Genomic DNA, 13,809 nt, shown 5'->3' with positions numbered 1-13,809 from the left:
TTAATAGGAATGGAATTTAGGTCAGTTTTTCTAGAAACCAAAGGGTGGGGAGGAGAGGTGTGATATTGGTCTAGAAATATGGGTTGGGCTTTCATGTGACAGAGGAGCATCCTAAAGGCAAAAAATGAGGCATGGAAACTTCTGAAGGAGAGCAATGAATCAGACCTTTAGGTGTTTTAGGAAAATCAATTTGGCAGCTGTGTGGAGGATAAATTGGAAATGAAAAAGACCAGAAGCAAGCAGATCAGTTAGGAGGTTATTGCAATATTCAGTCCAGAGATGGAGAAGGGTTAATCTAAGGGAGGTGGCCCTGTGAGTGGAGAAAACACAAGAGAGTGAGATATGGAGGAGGAATAAGCAAAACTTGACAACTGATTATCTGTGGGGGATGAGGGAGAATGAAGAGTTAAGGATGATGGACCATTGTGAACCTGGAGCACGGTTAGTAGGGTGGGACATGGAAAATGATCCCCCAGAGGAGACTAGGAAGGCAGGTAGGAGAACAGATAGATGATGTGTCATGGAAATTCAGGGAAGGAAAGGGGAGTCACCTGTCAAAGGTCAAAGGTCGCCTACTTGAGCAATTAAGATATTCTAATAAAGGTGTTTCAGTCAAGTGATCAACTCAGAAGCTAGGTTAGAATAGGATGAGAAACTGAATGAGACGAAAGGAAGGGGAGGTTGCTTGTTTTTTCTAGTAGTTTGGCTATAAAAAGGGAGGAGACATAAGATGACAATTTGAATGGATAAAGACTCAAGTGAAGGTTTTTTAGTGATAAAGTCAAGCATTTAAATGTAAGCTAAATTCTAGGGATACAAAGAAAGGCAAAACAAAAACAAATAACATCCTCCCCCATCCCAATAACCAGTCCCTGTTCTCGAGGAGCTGAGGAAACCACGGTATGACCAACTATGTGCAGGACTGGGATATGTCTAGCCAGCAGAAGAACCCCATATTAGGAAAAGATTTTGGATTAAAGAGGAAGGGGCAATGACCAAAGGGAAAAGCTGTTGGAGAAAGAGACAGGATGATATGGGATCATGGGCACAGGTACAGGGGTTGGACTTGGTATTGTTGGTGAGAAGGATCTCCCTTTTTTCAGGGACTCACAAAAGTGAGGAGAGAATGGGAGATGATGTCGAGGTGTTCTGGGACATATGAGCCAAGGTCATCTGCTGAGAGGGAGTTGGAGAAGGAGGAGGAGGAAGCTTGAGGACAGAAGGTTTGGAAAAGCCTCTGTCGAATTGTTGTTTGTCTTTCATTCTCTGAGAGCACCAATGACATCAGGAGGGTAATGTCTGGACTTGCAAGTGAATTGGATTTAAGTGAGGCAGATCTGTGCAAAGTCATTAACCTCTCTCCTTCAGAATCATCAGGGTCCAATGGCAAGGCATAGGTCAGGATGACTGGTCATGACCCCCTGGGATAAAGAGTAAATTAGAAGAGTAAAAGGATTACAGTATAGTTAAGAGGACCTAACTGAGATGAGCTAACAAATATGTCTTGGACCTAGTCAGAATGGTTGTCAAAGCTCTTCCAGGAACTTCAGCAGTGTAAGAGTAGGAGAAAAGGAAGACTAGGTAACTCTGGGTTCAGGTTTAAAGATCTGAGAGTTGACAGTGAGTTAATTGGTTAATTATATGATTAAGATTGAGAAGGGAGGAAAATGAAGCCACAACAAGAGTGACAGCCAGAGGGAGGAAAAACTAGAGTTCAGAATGGGTAGCACTTAGAGACATGGATGGATGGGTAATAGTCAGGCCTGAATTACAGAGTATCCACCAGATTGTCCACCAGATTCTGGGTAGAGCTGACGTCACAGTCTTCACAAATCATGGGATTTGATTGAGAAGGCTGGTGAACTGGGAGACCAGGTTGTTTAAGGGGGCATCAACCTGTATATTGAAGTTCCCAAGAATGAGAAGTTGTTGGAGTGGAGAGAAAGGCTGTGATTCAGCTAGGTAACTCCCTGAGAAAGGGGAAAGAATGACTTTGGGATGATCGATTTGAAGTAGGAAGGGCTTTAGAGGTTGAGCCCCGCCTCCTCATTTTACAAAAAAGGGAAGTGGAGTTCAGAGAAAAGTTCAAGAATTCACCCAAAGTCACCTAGCTAGTGGACAGGTCTTCCTGCCTTCAACACGCCATACCCTTTACTCCTCTGCCCTTCAAAACCTTTGAACCAAGTACTGCCATGGGGGATTATTCATTTCCTCCCAGAACCTCCATTTTAAGGAAGGGCCCACAGACCAGTCATGTTAACTCCTTTCTTCCTCTCTGGGCCCCATCCCTTATTCTCTGAACATCTTTGTTCATCATACCCTTGACCAGGCACTGTCTTCTGACATCCCTTACATTGCATTTGACTTTCCAGTTCTTTGCTTGACACTTAGGAAATGCTTCCTGATTTGACTGAGTTTGAGCCTCCAAGCAGAGGTTGTTGAATGAGGCAGAAGGAGCTAGAAATGTTTATAAACATCTGATGCAGGGCTGTTATTGAGGTGTGCCTGGTGTCAAGAGAAGGTACATACAGACCTGGATAGGACAGCCAAGGATCGGCTGGATTGGGGGGTGGGAGGGAGGAACAGAGGGAAAGCCAGATGATTAATTTCAAAAGACAAGAGAGAGAAGACAAGAATGGAGGGGAGGCTGTTCAGTGGAATGTTGTCCCAGTGGGCACAATGGGAGGGGAAGGAAAAGGGGGATGGGGACTTGTCAAGGGCACGTCCCATGTTGATAACCATGGGTCAGCCGTAGGGATCCTGCGTGGCCAGAATTAGGTGTAGTGAGAGTTTGCTAGTCATAGGATAGGCATTCAGGACATTTTGATGGGGGACCCTCAAGGGCTCTGAGATGGCAGAGGATGCGTTAAAGGTAAGTAAAGAACTAGTTAGAGAAGTGAGATGAGATTCTGAATCCCACGCTTGAGAATTCGAAAAGCTGCAGGGGCTAAGCAGCGTGGAATTTCAAGGAACAGACTGTAGTAAAGTAGTACAGGCAGTGCTTGCTTTTCCTTACGATTGATAGCAATCCCTAAAGTAAAAGCGGCTTCTCTCTAGGTTCCTCCCGCCCCCCTTCTACACCTCCCTCCCCAATTGTAATAAAGAAACACTGGCTGAATCATATCAGCTGTTCTCAGGACAAGTCTTACCTCATCAAGCCACGCCCACTTTTCAGTTCGGCCTTCCTCCCGGCTCTCCGGGCTTCGGAGGCAGATCCTGCGGGTTCCCAGAACCTGTTAGTCTCTGATCTGACAAGTACCGCACCCAAACTGAGAAACAGTTTTTGCCAAAGGCGCGTTCTGAAAACGAGTTGCGTGGCTACCGAAACAACGAGAGACAGACCTATTTTTAATCATACACCCAAACGGGGGCAAATCGAAAGGGACCAATCGAACTTTCTCCGCTCCGTAAGTTTTACTAAGGGGAGTTGCGGGGAGTGGGGAGAAGGGAGAGGGGGCCGAGGAGGGAAGGGAAATAAATAAAAGGGGTGGGGGAACCCCGCACTTAAAGAACAAGATCTTGGAGCTATGTGGGTTGGGGTGAAAGAGGAAGGAAGGGGAAAGGAGTGTATTGGGACTGGCCCTTTTAAAGTGGAGAAAGTGGGGAGTTAATTTCTTTTGGCTCCTTTTCAGACCCTCCAGCTACCTCTACCAGAGAGTGCATCTCACCTTTTTCTCGTTCGAGATCTGTGGCTCTATGGCGATAGAATTTTGTGTGAGGAACATCCTATTGGAATTTGCAGTGCTACTGGCCATCTTTTTCGGTAAGTCTGGCCTTGCTCTCCGGCCACGGCCCAGAGATAGATAGCGTTAGATCACGAAATTGGGAATTCCTATCCACCAGCGCCCTGCACTGCACCAAACTCGGGCTGGGGAGTGGGATGGTTCTTGGGAGTCGGAAGGCATCCCTCCCAGATAAACAGCCGGGTTAACAGTAGGGGAAGTTGTTCGTAAGTAGGGACGCCGCAAGCATGCTGCTGGACAAGGATCTCCTGCTGAAAGATCCAGAGCCGAATTTGGATCAATCCTAAGAAAAATACCAAATTTGTGGTTTGCTCTCAGAGTCCTCTCGATGCCTCCCTGTCTGTTCCCCACCCTTTCTGCCTCTCTGGCCTCTCAGTTTCCGACAAAAACAAAGTCAACAAAATCTCCTCCCCCTTTTTCTTTCCTCCCTGTCTCCACAATAAAGTAAGGAAACTGTGGAGAGAAGTTTCTGGGCACTTGACCTTGATCAAAGCGCAGAAGATGCACTTTGGGGGACAGGGCCAGCATGTCCACAGCCACCCAGATGATAAAACCTTGCCAAAAACTGAGTTCTTATGCTCTCTCCCACCCCCCACCCTCGCCCCCAACTTTCACCACTCTTTTCTTTTCAAAACTGGGTAGCGCTTTCAGATAGCTTTAATGAATCTTTCATTTCTGACCCAGGTCAGGAGCAGCCTACACCCCATTGTCAAATGAAATTGCCACTTTGTAGGATAAGACAGGGAAAACCAAGAGACAAGGTGGCTTGTAAACCTCCAAGATTTCTTGGGTGAGCTTAACTTTCTTCCTCCTCCTATCTATTTTTTCCTTTGATTTCCTAGTTGGGGAACTCACAGTCTGCCTCATATTGTTTGATGACTGCTTGTTTCAATGCAGTAATCACTTACCTTTCCATTTTTCCACCTTCCAATTCATCCTTACCAGAGATGTCAGCCGGATCTTCCTAAAATATGTTATTCTCCAGCTAGAAAATCTTCCATGGCTCTCCATAGCCAACAGAAAAAAAATAGCATATATGTTAGGCACTGTGCCAATCACTTTACATTATTATCTCCTTTGATTCTCCCAATAATCCTGGAAAGTAGGTGCTATTATTATTCCCGTTTAACAGATGAGGAAACTGAGTCAAATAGTGACTTGCTGGGTCACACAACTAGTAGGTGTCTGAGGCTGGATCTGAACTCAGGATTTTGAAACTCATGCTTCTTATAGTGAAGAGCCCATCTTAGACATTATCTTTGCCATAGCAACTAGCACTTTGCTTTTTATGGAACAAATCTTAGGAGCCTAGGATTTTCAGGGTAAAGGGGGGTTTTAGATTTGCTGAAGGGTCCTACAGCTAGTAAATGTCTGAGGCCATATTTGAACTCGGATCTTCTTTGTCTCCAGGCTTTGGTGCTCTATCCACTGCACCACCTACTCCCCTGGGGTGGAGAAACAGGAAAAAAACAGCTCAAAGTAGATTTCTAAAACATAGAAAGTTCTTTATGTTAATTTAACATTTACCTCCCAGTAGCCCAAGAGTCCTAAGTGTATTCTTTGGAATAGAGCACAAAAGTGTCCTCTTTCCATGAAAACCTTTGGGGTATTTGAAGACAGATCCCTTACCCGTTGTCTTTTCCAAGTGAAACATGCCAAAGGAAACGCATCTTTTCATCATTTCTTGTGCGATAGGGTTTGGTCTTCATTCTAGTTGTCATTTCTGACATGGTCTCATTGTCTTTTTTATATGTAACTCCAAAATAGAACTTAGTTTTCCAGATGTGGGCTGACTAACCCTCAGTACAATGGGATAATTATTTATTGGAATCAGAACATTACACATCTATTCATCTGGTTTTTAAAAAAATATTGGAATCTTTTTTTAAAGCAACTTCACCATGTTCCCACTGAGTTTATGATCTTTCTTTTTTTGAGGCAATCAGGTTAAAGTAACTTGTGGAAGGTCACATGGCTAATAAGTATGTGAGGTCTGATTTGAACTGGGGTCCTCCTGACTCCGTGGCAGTTGCTCTGTCCACTGTACCACCTAGCTGCCCCCCAGTTTGTGACCTTTTAAAATTCTCAGTACACACACACACACACACACATGCACACACGCACACATACATAGAGACAGAGTGCACAGAGTGAATTGAAGAGGATGGGATCATATACTAAAAAAAAAAAAATGAAATCAAGCAGTGAGAGAGAAATATTGGGAGGAGAAAGGGAGAAGTTATATGGGGCAAATTATCTCTCATAAAAGAGGCAAGCAAAAGACTTATTAGTGGTGGGATAAAGAGGGGAGGCAAGAGAAAAACATGAGATCTACTCTCATCACATTCCACTAAAGGAAAGAATATAATGCACACTCATTCTGATAGGAAAACCTATCTCATAATACAGGAGAGTGGGGGACAGGGGCACAAGCAGGAAGGGGGGGAGGATAGAGGGGAGGGTATGGGGAGGAGAATGCAATACGAGGTCGACACTCACGGGGAGGGAAAGGACCATAAGAAAATAGAAGTAATGGGGGACAGGACAGGATGGAGGAAAATACAGTTAGTCTTATACAACACAATTAGTATGGAAATCATTTGCAAAACTAAACAGATATGGCCTATATTGAACTGCCTGTCTTCCAAGGGGAAGGGGTAGAGAGGGAGGGAGCTAAAGAAGTTGGAACTCAAAGTGTTAGGACCAAATGTAATGTCCTTACCACTGGGTAACAAGAAACACAGGTTAAGGGGTCAAGAAAGCTATCTGGCCCTACAAGACAAAAGAGAAGACGGAGACAAGGGCAGGGAGGGAGGATAGAGGAGAGAGCAGATAGGTCACAGGGGCAATTAGAAAACTTGGGTCTGGGGGGGGGAGGGGGAAAAAAGGGGAGAAAATTTGTAACCCAAAATTAAAAGTTTAATAAAAAAAAAAAAAAGGAAAAAAAAATAAAATTCTCAGATCCTTTTCAGATGAACTTTTCTTAAACCATATGTTTCTCATCTTGTAGAGTTTTTAAAAATTCATTAAACTGCAGGCATTTTTATTTCTCTATATTAAATTTCATCCTGTCCACCTGTTGAAATAAGGCAGCACAAATAATGGATAAAATGCTCAACTTGAAATCAGGAACATCTAGGTTTGGGTTCTGCCCCTGGATACTTACTAACTAGCTGTGTAACCTTGTGCAAATCACTAAGTCTCTCTGTTTCTCAGTTTCCTCATCTGTAAAATGGGGAAGTTGAACTTGATAACCTTTCTAAGGTTCCTTCCAGCTTTAAATCTAATAAATCCTGACTGTTATCCAGTCTGCCATCCCTACCTCCCACCTCTGGGTCCTTGGCAAAAGCCTTATCAAGATATCAACCAACAAGCATTTATTAATCACCTACTATGGCCGTATCTTCATCTAAGCCATTGATAGTAAGTATTGAACAGGAATAGGCATGTGGAGTGTTGAAGTATTCATCAAGATATTCCCTTCATGGTCCATTTTCTTTCCATTAAGCCACATTCTTCAGGCTGGTATTTTTCCATTAGCTATGAATCCTACTAACTACTATTACTGGACCTACTTTTTTTGTGTCTCCACCCATATCATGAGTGTCAGGTGCCTTACCGAGAGCAACCTGGAATGTGATGTTTTCCCGAAAAAGGTACTCGGAAAGTTAGAGATTTTGATGAATATTTTAAGTACATTTGTAAGGCACCTAGGTTCTCTTGTAAGGTTTAAGGCTTCGTTTGTTTGTTTTTGAAAAACTGATTTAAGGATGTCTGTCTTATTCCTCTGGGATGGTTTTTTTTTTTGTAAATTTTCTCGTGATTTTTCTGCTTTTTTGAACAGTAAAATAAAGGTAAAAACGACTTACTCTGGAGACTTAAATTGTTTCGCAAGACATCTGTTGTTGCTCTGTCTTTTTTAGTCATATGTGACTCTTTGTGACCCCATTTGGGCTTTTTTGGCAAAGATTCTGGAATGGTTTGTCATTTCCTTCTCCGGCTTATTTGACAGATGAGGAAACTGAGGCAAACAAGCATAAATGACTTGCCTAAGGCCACATAGCTAGGAAATGTCTGAGACCAGATGTGAACTCAGGAAGATGAATCTTCCTGACTCCAGGTCTGACGTTGTATCCACTAAGCCATCCAGCTGCTCCTATATTCTTTACTAGAATAATGGTTTTAAATGCATAAAATTAAACATACAACATTACAAAGGAAACTATTTATATTTTTTTAAGTTATCAAAATATTTTTAAAAACCAAGTTCATGGATCTCTTCTAAATCTAAATGGATGTTGTCCATCAAAATGATCTCCAGAGAACAAAAACGTTACTGGAAACTTCTCTTTTGTAATCATCCTCAGACCCAGTTTTGACCAGTTTTTCAGGAAGAAATGTTAATAAATTCAGAGAAATCTGATCATGGCCCTCCATCCATACTTTTGCCCCCCTACTTCTTCTAGGTCTCGTTTGAGAATTTTGAGAATTGAGAAACCTCCCTGGAGGGATTGTAGGCTGAAACTCAACCAGGGGAAGGTTGAGAGAGATAGCTTTGACATGTCGCAGCCAGAGTAGGGCTGGCCTGATGATTGTGTGCTGCCTTTTGGATTTGCAAGTTATAGGAGGAATTCATGATAGGTGCTATCACCCTCTGCCTATATACTCTGCTGAGTCATTTCCCTCATCAGTTTAATTCATCATTCATTTATTTATTTATCTGTGTACTATTACCTAGTCCTCACAGACTTGTACTAGTACTTGACACATAGGGGAGTTGGGAATAAGAATTTATTAAGCACTTACTATGAGCCAGGAACTATTGCTAAGCTCTTTACAAATATTTCACTTGATTCTCACAACAACTGGAGCATCTAGGTGCTCTTATTATCCCATTTTACAGTTGAGGAAACTGAGGCAGTCAGCGGTTAAGTGACTTGCCCAGGGTTGCACAGGGAACATCTGAAGTCTAGATTTGAGTCTTCCTGACTCCTGGCCTAGCCTCTATCTCCTTTGACACCTACCTCCCTTATCTAGTAAACCCTCAGGGATAGTTAATAAGGGCTTAAGAAATGTTTGCTGACTAACCTAACTAGAGGGCATTTAATGGAGAATCATCAAAACAAAATGCACCTTGATTGTAAATGAAAAAATCACTCTCTGGGACTACAGAAAAACCTGAATGCTGTGTGATTGTAATTACCTGGCTGGATCCCAGAGGAAAAAAGGGGAAAATGGGCCTTTTTCTCAGCTTTGCAGAGGTAAGGGGCTCTGGGAGTAGAATATTGCATGTGTCTCAGACTCAGTTGATCAGTTGGTAAGTTTTGTTGAACTGTTCTTCCTCCTCCATCTCCCCCTCCCCCCATAAAATTCTATGTAATAGGAAATGGTTCTGTGAATATGAAAGTGGTTTTGTTGTTCAGTTATTTCTGTCATGCCCAACTCTTCATAGCTCCATTTAGGGTTTTCTTGGCAAATACTGGAGTGGTTTGCCAATTCCTTCTCCAGCCCATTTTACAGAGGAGGAAACTGAGATGGAAAGGGTTAAGTGACTTGCCCAGGATCGCACAGCTAAGTGTCACAAGCCAAATTTGAACTCAAGCTTTCCTTACTCCAGGTCTGGTGCTCTATCCACTGTTCCACTTAGTTTGCCAGGAAGGTGGAAGAGGGATATATTTGATATATTTGAAAATGTAGATGGTATAAAAACAAAAGCAAAAGATGACAAAAATGAACCAACCCAAATCTTTCTCTGAAGATGTGTATAGTCTACCTGGGAGTGGAGGGATAGCATTTAATACAATAAATTTTTATTGAGGGGTAGTGTGGTACAGTGAGTCAGGGGACCTGGGTTCAAATCTGGCCTCTGTTTATTATATAGGTGATGTGGGTAAACCTTTAAAGCTTTCCAGACCTCTTTCCTCATCTGTAAAATAGAAGGATTGGACTTGAGGATTTCTAAGAGCCACTCCCATTTTAGATTTATTGTTTTCTTAAGTTCCTACTACGTTCAAGACACCGGGGATATAATTAAAAAGGGAGGGGGAAAATATTCATGGAATTTTTTTTTTTTTTTACAAATATTTCATTTGATCCTCACAACCTTTGAGGTAGGTACCATTATTATCTCCATTTTACATTTGAGGAAATTGAGGCAAACAGAGATTAAATGACTTGCCCAGCATCTGAATCTAGATTTGAACTCAATCTTCCTATCCATTGTACCACTTGGGTTGGCTTCAGTTGATTAAAAAATGGCAGATCTCTATCAGGACATAGATATTAACTTTGGCACCTTCCCTCTGAAGTTATCTCCAATTCGTTCTGTCTATATCTTGTTCCCAGAGTCAAGAATTCCTGACCTAGACTCAGATATTTACTAGCTATGTGACCCTGGGCAAGTCACTATGCCATGCAAAAGTAGTTGTTTGCTAATTTTCCCCCCATTAGACTGAGAGCTGGGACTCTTTTGTATCCTGCTTTGTACTCTCATTACTCAACACGATTGCCTGACATGTAGTAGATTGAGATGAATGCTTGTTGACTTGACTCAGAGTCTGAATGGCAAGTCCTTTGATAATTGATCTTGACTTGATTTGATAGCTACCGGACTGCCTCTGCTAGAAATCCAGTCTACATCTACAATGAGCATTTACAGATGGTGCCAAGTCAGTTCCGGTCTTGTGAATTGAAAACCAAAGAAAGAAGGAGAATTCACAGCAGTGAATATAGTTTCTAACAGTAGAGCTAAATAATGAAATATGATATACTGACTTTTGACTAGCTACCTAAATGCCTTTCTAATTTGTTATTAGAAGGTCCCTGGGGTGTGGTTGTGCTTCTTACTCAGGGCCCTCTTCGGATGACTCAGAGGAGGCAGTGGGTGAGGGACAGGAGGGGAAACAAGCCACAGCTTGGCAGGGAGGTGGGGGGCAGTACATTCTTGAGTGCCTGGGGAGACACCCAGAGGTAGTGAACTCTTAAAAAATGAGAAGTATAGGGTCCCACAGTGGCACTGGACCATTGGTTCTGGGACTGAAGTGGAGGAGGGCAGAAGACCAGCAGAAGCAAAACAGGAAGATAAAAACAAAGTGATGAGCACAGTGCCCTGAAGAAACTTTCTTTCCTTATCACTTTAAGTAACTTTTTTATTTTTTGATAAATAGTATTTTTTTCTTCAATTGCTTATAAATACAGTTTTCAGCATTCATTTTTTAAATAAGCTTTTGAGTTCCAAAGTTTTTCTTCCTCCTATTCCCCCTCTATCTCTTCCATCCCCTCTTTGCAAGATGGCAAGCATTCTAATATGTTATACATGTGCAGTCATGTGAACACATTTCCATATTAGTCATACTGTGAAAGAAGAAACAGAACAAAAGGGAAAAGTCACACACACACACACACACACACACACACAAATAAAACAAAAGAAAAGTGAAAATAGTGTGCTTCAATCTGCATTCAGATTCCATAGTTTTTTCTCTGGATGTGGATAGTATTTTCTGTCAAGAGTCTTTTGGAATGGTCTTGTATTATCGTATTGCTGAGAAGAGCTAAGTCTACCAAAGTTGATCATCGCACAGTATTACTGTTACTATGTATAATGTTCTTCTGGTTCTGCTCACTTTACTGTGTCAGTTCATGTAAGTCTTTCCAGGTTTTTCTGAAATCCACCTGCTCATCATTTCTTATAGCACAGTAGTATTTCATTACATTCATTTACCACAACTTGTTCAGCTGTTCCCCAGTTGATGGGCATTCCTTCAATTTCCAATTCTTTGCTATCACAAAAAGAACTGCTATAACTATTTTCCCTTTTTTATGATATCTTTGGGATACAGATGTGATATTGGTATTGCTGGATCAAAAGGTTTGATTGCCCTTTGAGCATAGTTCCGAATTGCTTTCCAGAATGCTTAAATCAGTTTACAACTCCACTAACAATGAATTAGTATCCCAGTTTTCCGACATCTTCTCCAACATTTGTCATTTCTTTTTCTGTCATATTAGCCAATTCCACAGCTATGAGGTAGCATCTCAGAGTTGTTTAAATTTTCATTTCTTTAATCAATAGTGATTTAGAGCATTTTTTCATGTTACTATAGATAGCTTTAATTTCTTCATCTGAAAACTACCTGTTCATATCCTTTGACCATTTGTAAATTGGGGGACGACTTGTATTCTTATAAATTTGACTCAGTTCTCTATATATTGGAGAGACAAGGCCTATATCAGAGACACTTGCTGTAAAAATTGTTTCCCAGCTTTCTGCTTTCCTTCTAATCTTGGTTGCATTGGTTTTGTTTATGCAAAAACTTTTTAATTTAATGTAATGAAAATCACCCATTTTACATTTTATAATTTTCTCTATCTCTTGTTTGAATTCTGATTTGGCATTTGGGGCAGCTTTCTGGTTTCTCTCTACCATCTTATGTTGAAATTCGCCCCCTGGTAGTTTCTGTCTTTAATTAGTCCTAGTTCTGTCTTCTGGAACCACCCAGAGCATATCTAGTCCCTCTTTAGCAATTCAGATATGTGAAAACAGATATTGTATGTCTCTCCTGCCTCCTCGCCCTCCCCCCATCTTTTCTGTAGTCTAAACAATCCCCTCATCATTCTGTTATCTTTCATCAAGAATGGTTTCCAGAGCCATCACCATACTGTCTGGCTTCCTCTGGTTGTTTTCTAATAAGTCAACTTTGGTCCTGGCAAAAGTGTGGTAGACAGACCAGGACATGATACTCCCAGCGTGATCTGACCAGATTGGGGTAAAATGAGATCATTTTATCTTTTAATCTGGACACTGGATAGCTAGGTGACAGTGAACAGAACACTGGACCTTGAGTCAGGAAGACATGAATTCAAATGTGGCCTCAGACACTTTACTAAGTGTGTGTCCCTGACCAATAATCACTTAACAGTCGTGTTTGCCTCAATTTCCTCATCTATAAAATGCTCACACAAGCACAAAGCACAGTATCTGGCACATACAAAGTGCTATAAACATGTTAGCCATCATATATTATTATCATTAATACAGACTGATTCAGAAGCTTTTTAGTTTTTCCTCCACATTGCTGGACACTGAATTTTAAATCAAATAAAGCCTCCAGGTTTTTTTCATGTGAACTGCTTTTGAGCCAGCAATCTCCTGTTTGGAAGTTTCATAAACTGAATTGAGTTGAATTCAAATAAATTGAGGGGATATCCTATCTCAGTGAGAAGAGTAATAGATTTGGAGAGATGGAGAAGGTGGATTTGAGTTCTTACTTTCCATTGATAATCTGTGTGACCTTGGGCAAGTTACATAGCTTCTCTAAACCTTAATTACCTCAAATTTAAAAGCGGGGGTTGGAGGTAGTGGAATACAAAATGCATTAAAGACAAGAAAAATCCAAAGCAATTTGATAAGAGAGAGTCCTAGAAATTTGAGGTAGGGAGGTGATCAGAAGAGGTGGCAAAATGTCCACTTTGGAAAGGAAGAAAAGCATATGGGGCATGCTAATCTTTCAACTTGCCTTGTTCATTTGGTTCCTCCACAGGTACCTGTTCTCTCAAGTTCTGTTGGTAACTGTGTGTCTGGTTTCAAATACTGTATCTCATGAGCCCCTACCAGTGTGCTTTTCATTAATGGTTAGCCACTAGATACAGTTAGCTCCTGAATAAAAGCATTTTCTCAGATGGTGTACAAAAAGATAAGAATGGTGCCAGATAGAATGTAATTCTAGGTAAAATAATAATAATAACAACAACATTAACAACAACAGGAATAATTCAGAACAATTTAGTAATACTTATCAATAAAGGAAATTAGGTTAATTAGTAGAGCCCAGGAAGTTCTTGGTGAGGCTTTTCTAAATCCTTATGAGTCTGTTCTATAGAACCTGTTCTAGACTTTTGCTCAATATCCACAGCAGGCTGGCCATTCTGTGATTTATACCTATATCATCCTTTCTTGCTTAAATAAAATTTCACCTTCTTCCTTAGAAAGATGGTGAAGTTCCAAGTGCTGTGTACCCAAGAAAGCCATGCACTCACAGATATGTCATAATGCACTGAATGAAAT

The 13,809-nt window shown here is 41.3% G+C and overlaps 1 protein-coding gene across 2 annotated transcripts in view; it reads left to right on the top strand.

Annotated features, from left to right (window-relative positions):
* The first annotated feature begins 3,100 nt into the window (after window positions 1-3,100).
* Window positions 3,101-13,809, top strand: part of CD58 (CD58 molecule) — an 81,064-nt gene continuing 70,355 nt past the window's right edge. The window contains exons 1-2 of one of the 2 annotated variants that reach the window (XM_072644461.1): window positions 3,101-3,407; window positions 3,633-3,763. In XM_072644461.1, coding sequence (XP_072500562.1) covers window positions 3,697-3,763 — 67 coding nt within the window. In that variant the 5' untranslated portion in view covers window positions 3,101-3,407; window positions 3,633-3,696. The remainder of the gene's footprint in view (window positions 3,408-3,632; window positions 3,764-13,809) is intronic. The other variant, XM_072644460.1, reaches the window with a different exon arrangement.

Source organism: Notamacropus eugenii, chromosome 2 (assembly GCF_028372415.1).
Source record: "Notamacropus eugenii isolate mMacEug1 chromosome 2, mMacEug1.pri_v2, whole genome shotgun sequence".
In the NCBI taxonomy this organism is placed as follows: domain Eukaryota; kingdom Metazoa; phylum Chordata; class Mammalia; order Diprotodontia; family Macropodidae; genus Notamacropus; species Notamacropus eugenii.
The sequence above is the reverse complement of the archived record's forward strand: the minus strand, read 5'-3'. Positions and strand labels throughout refer to the sequence as shown.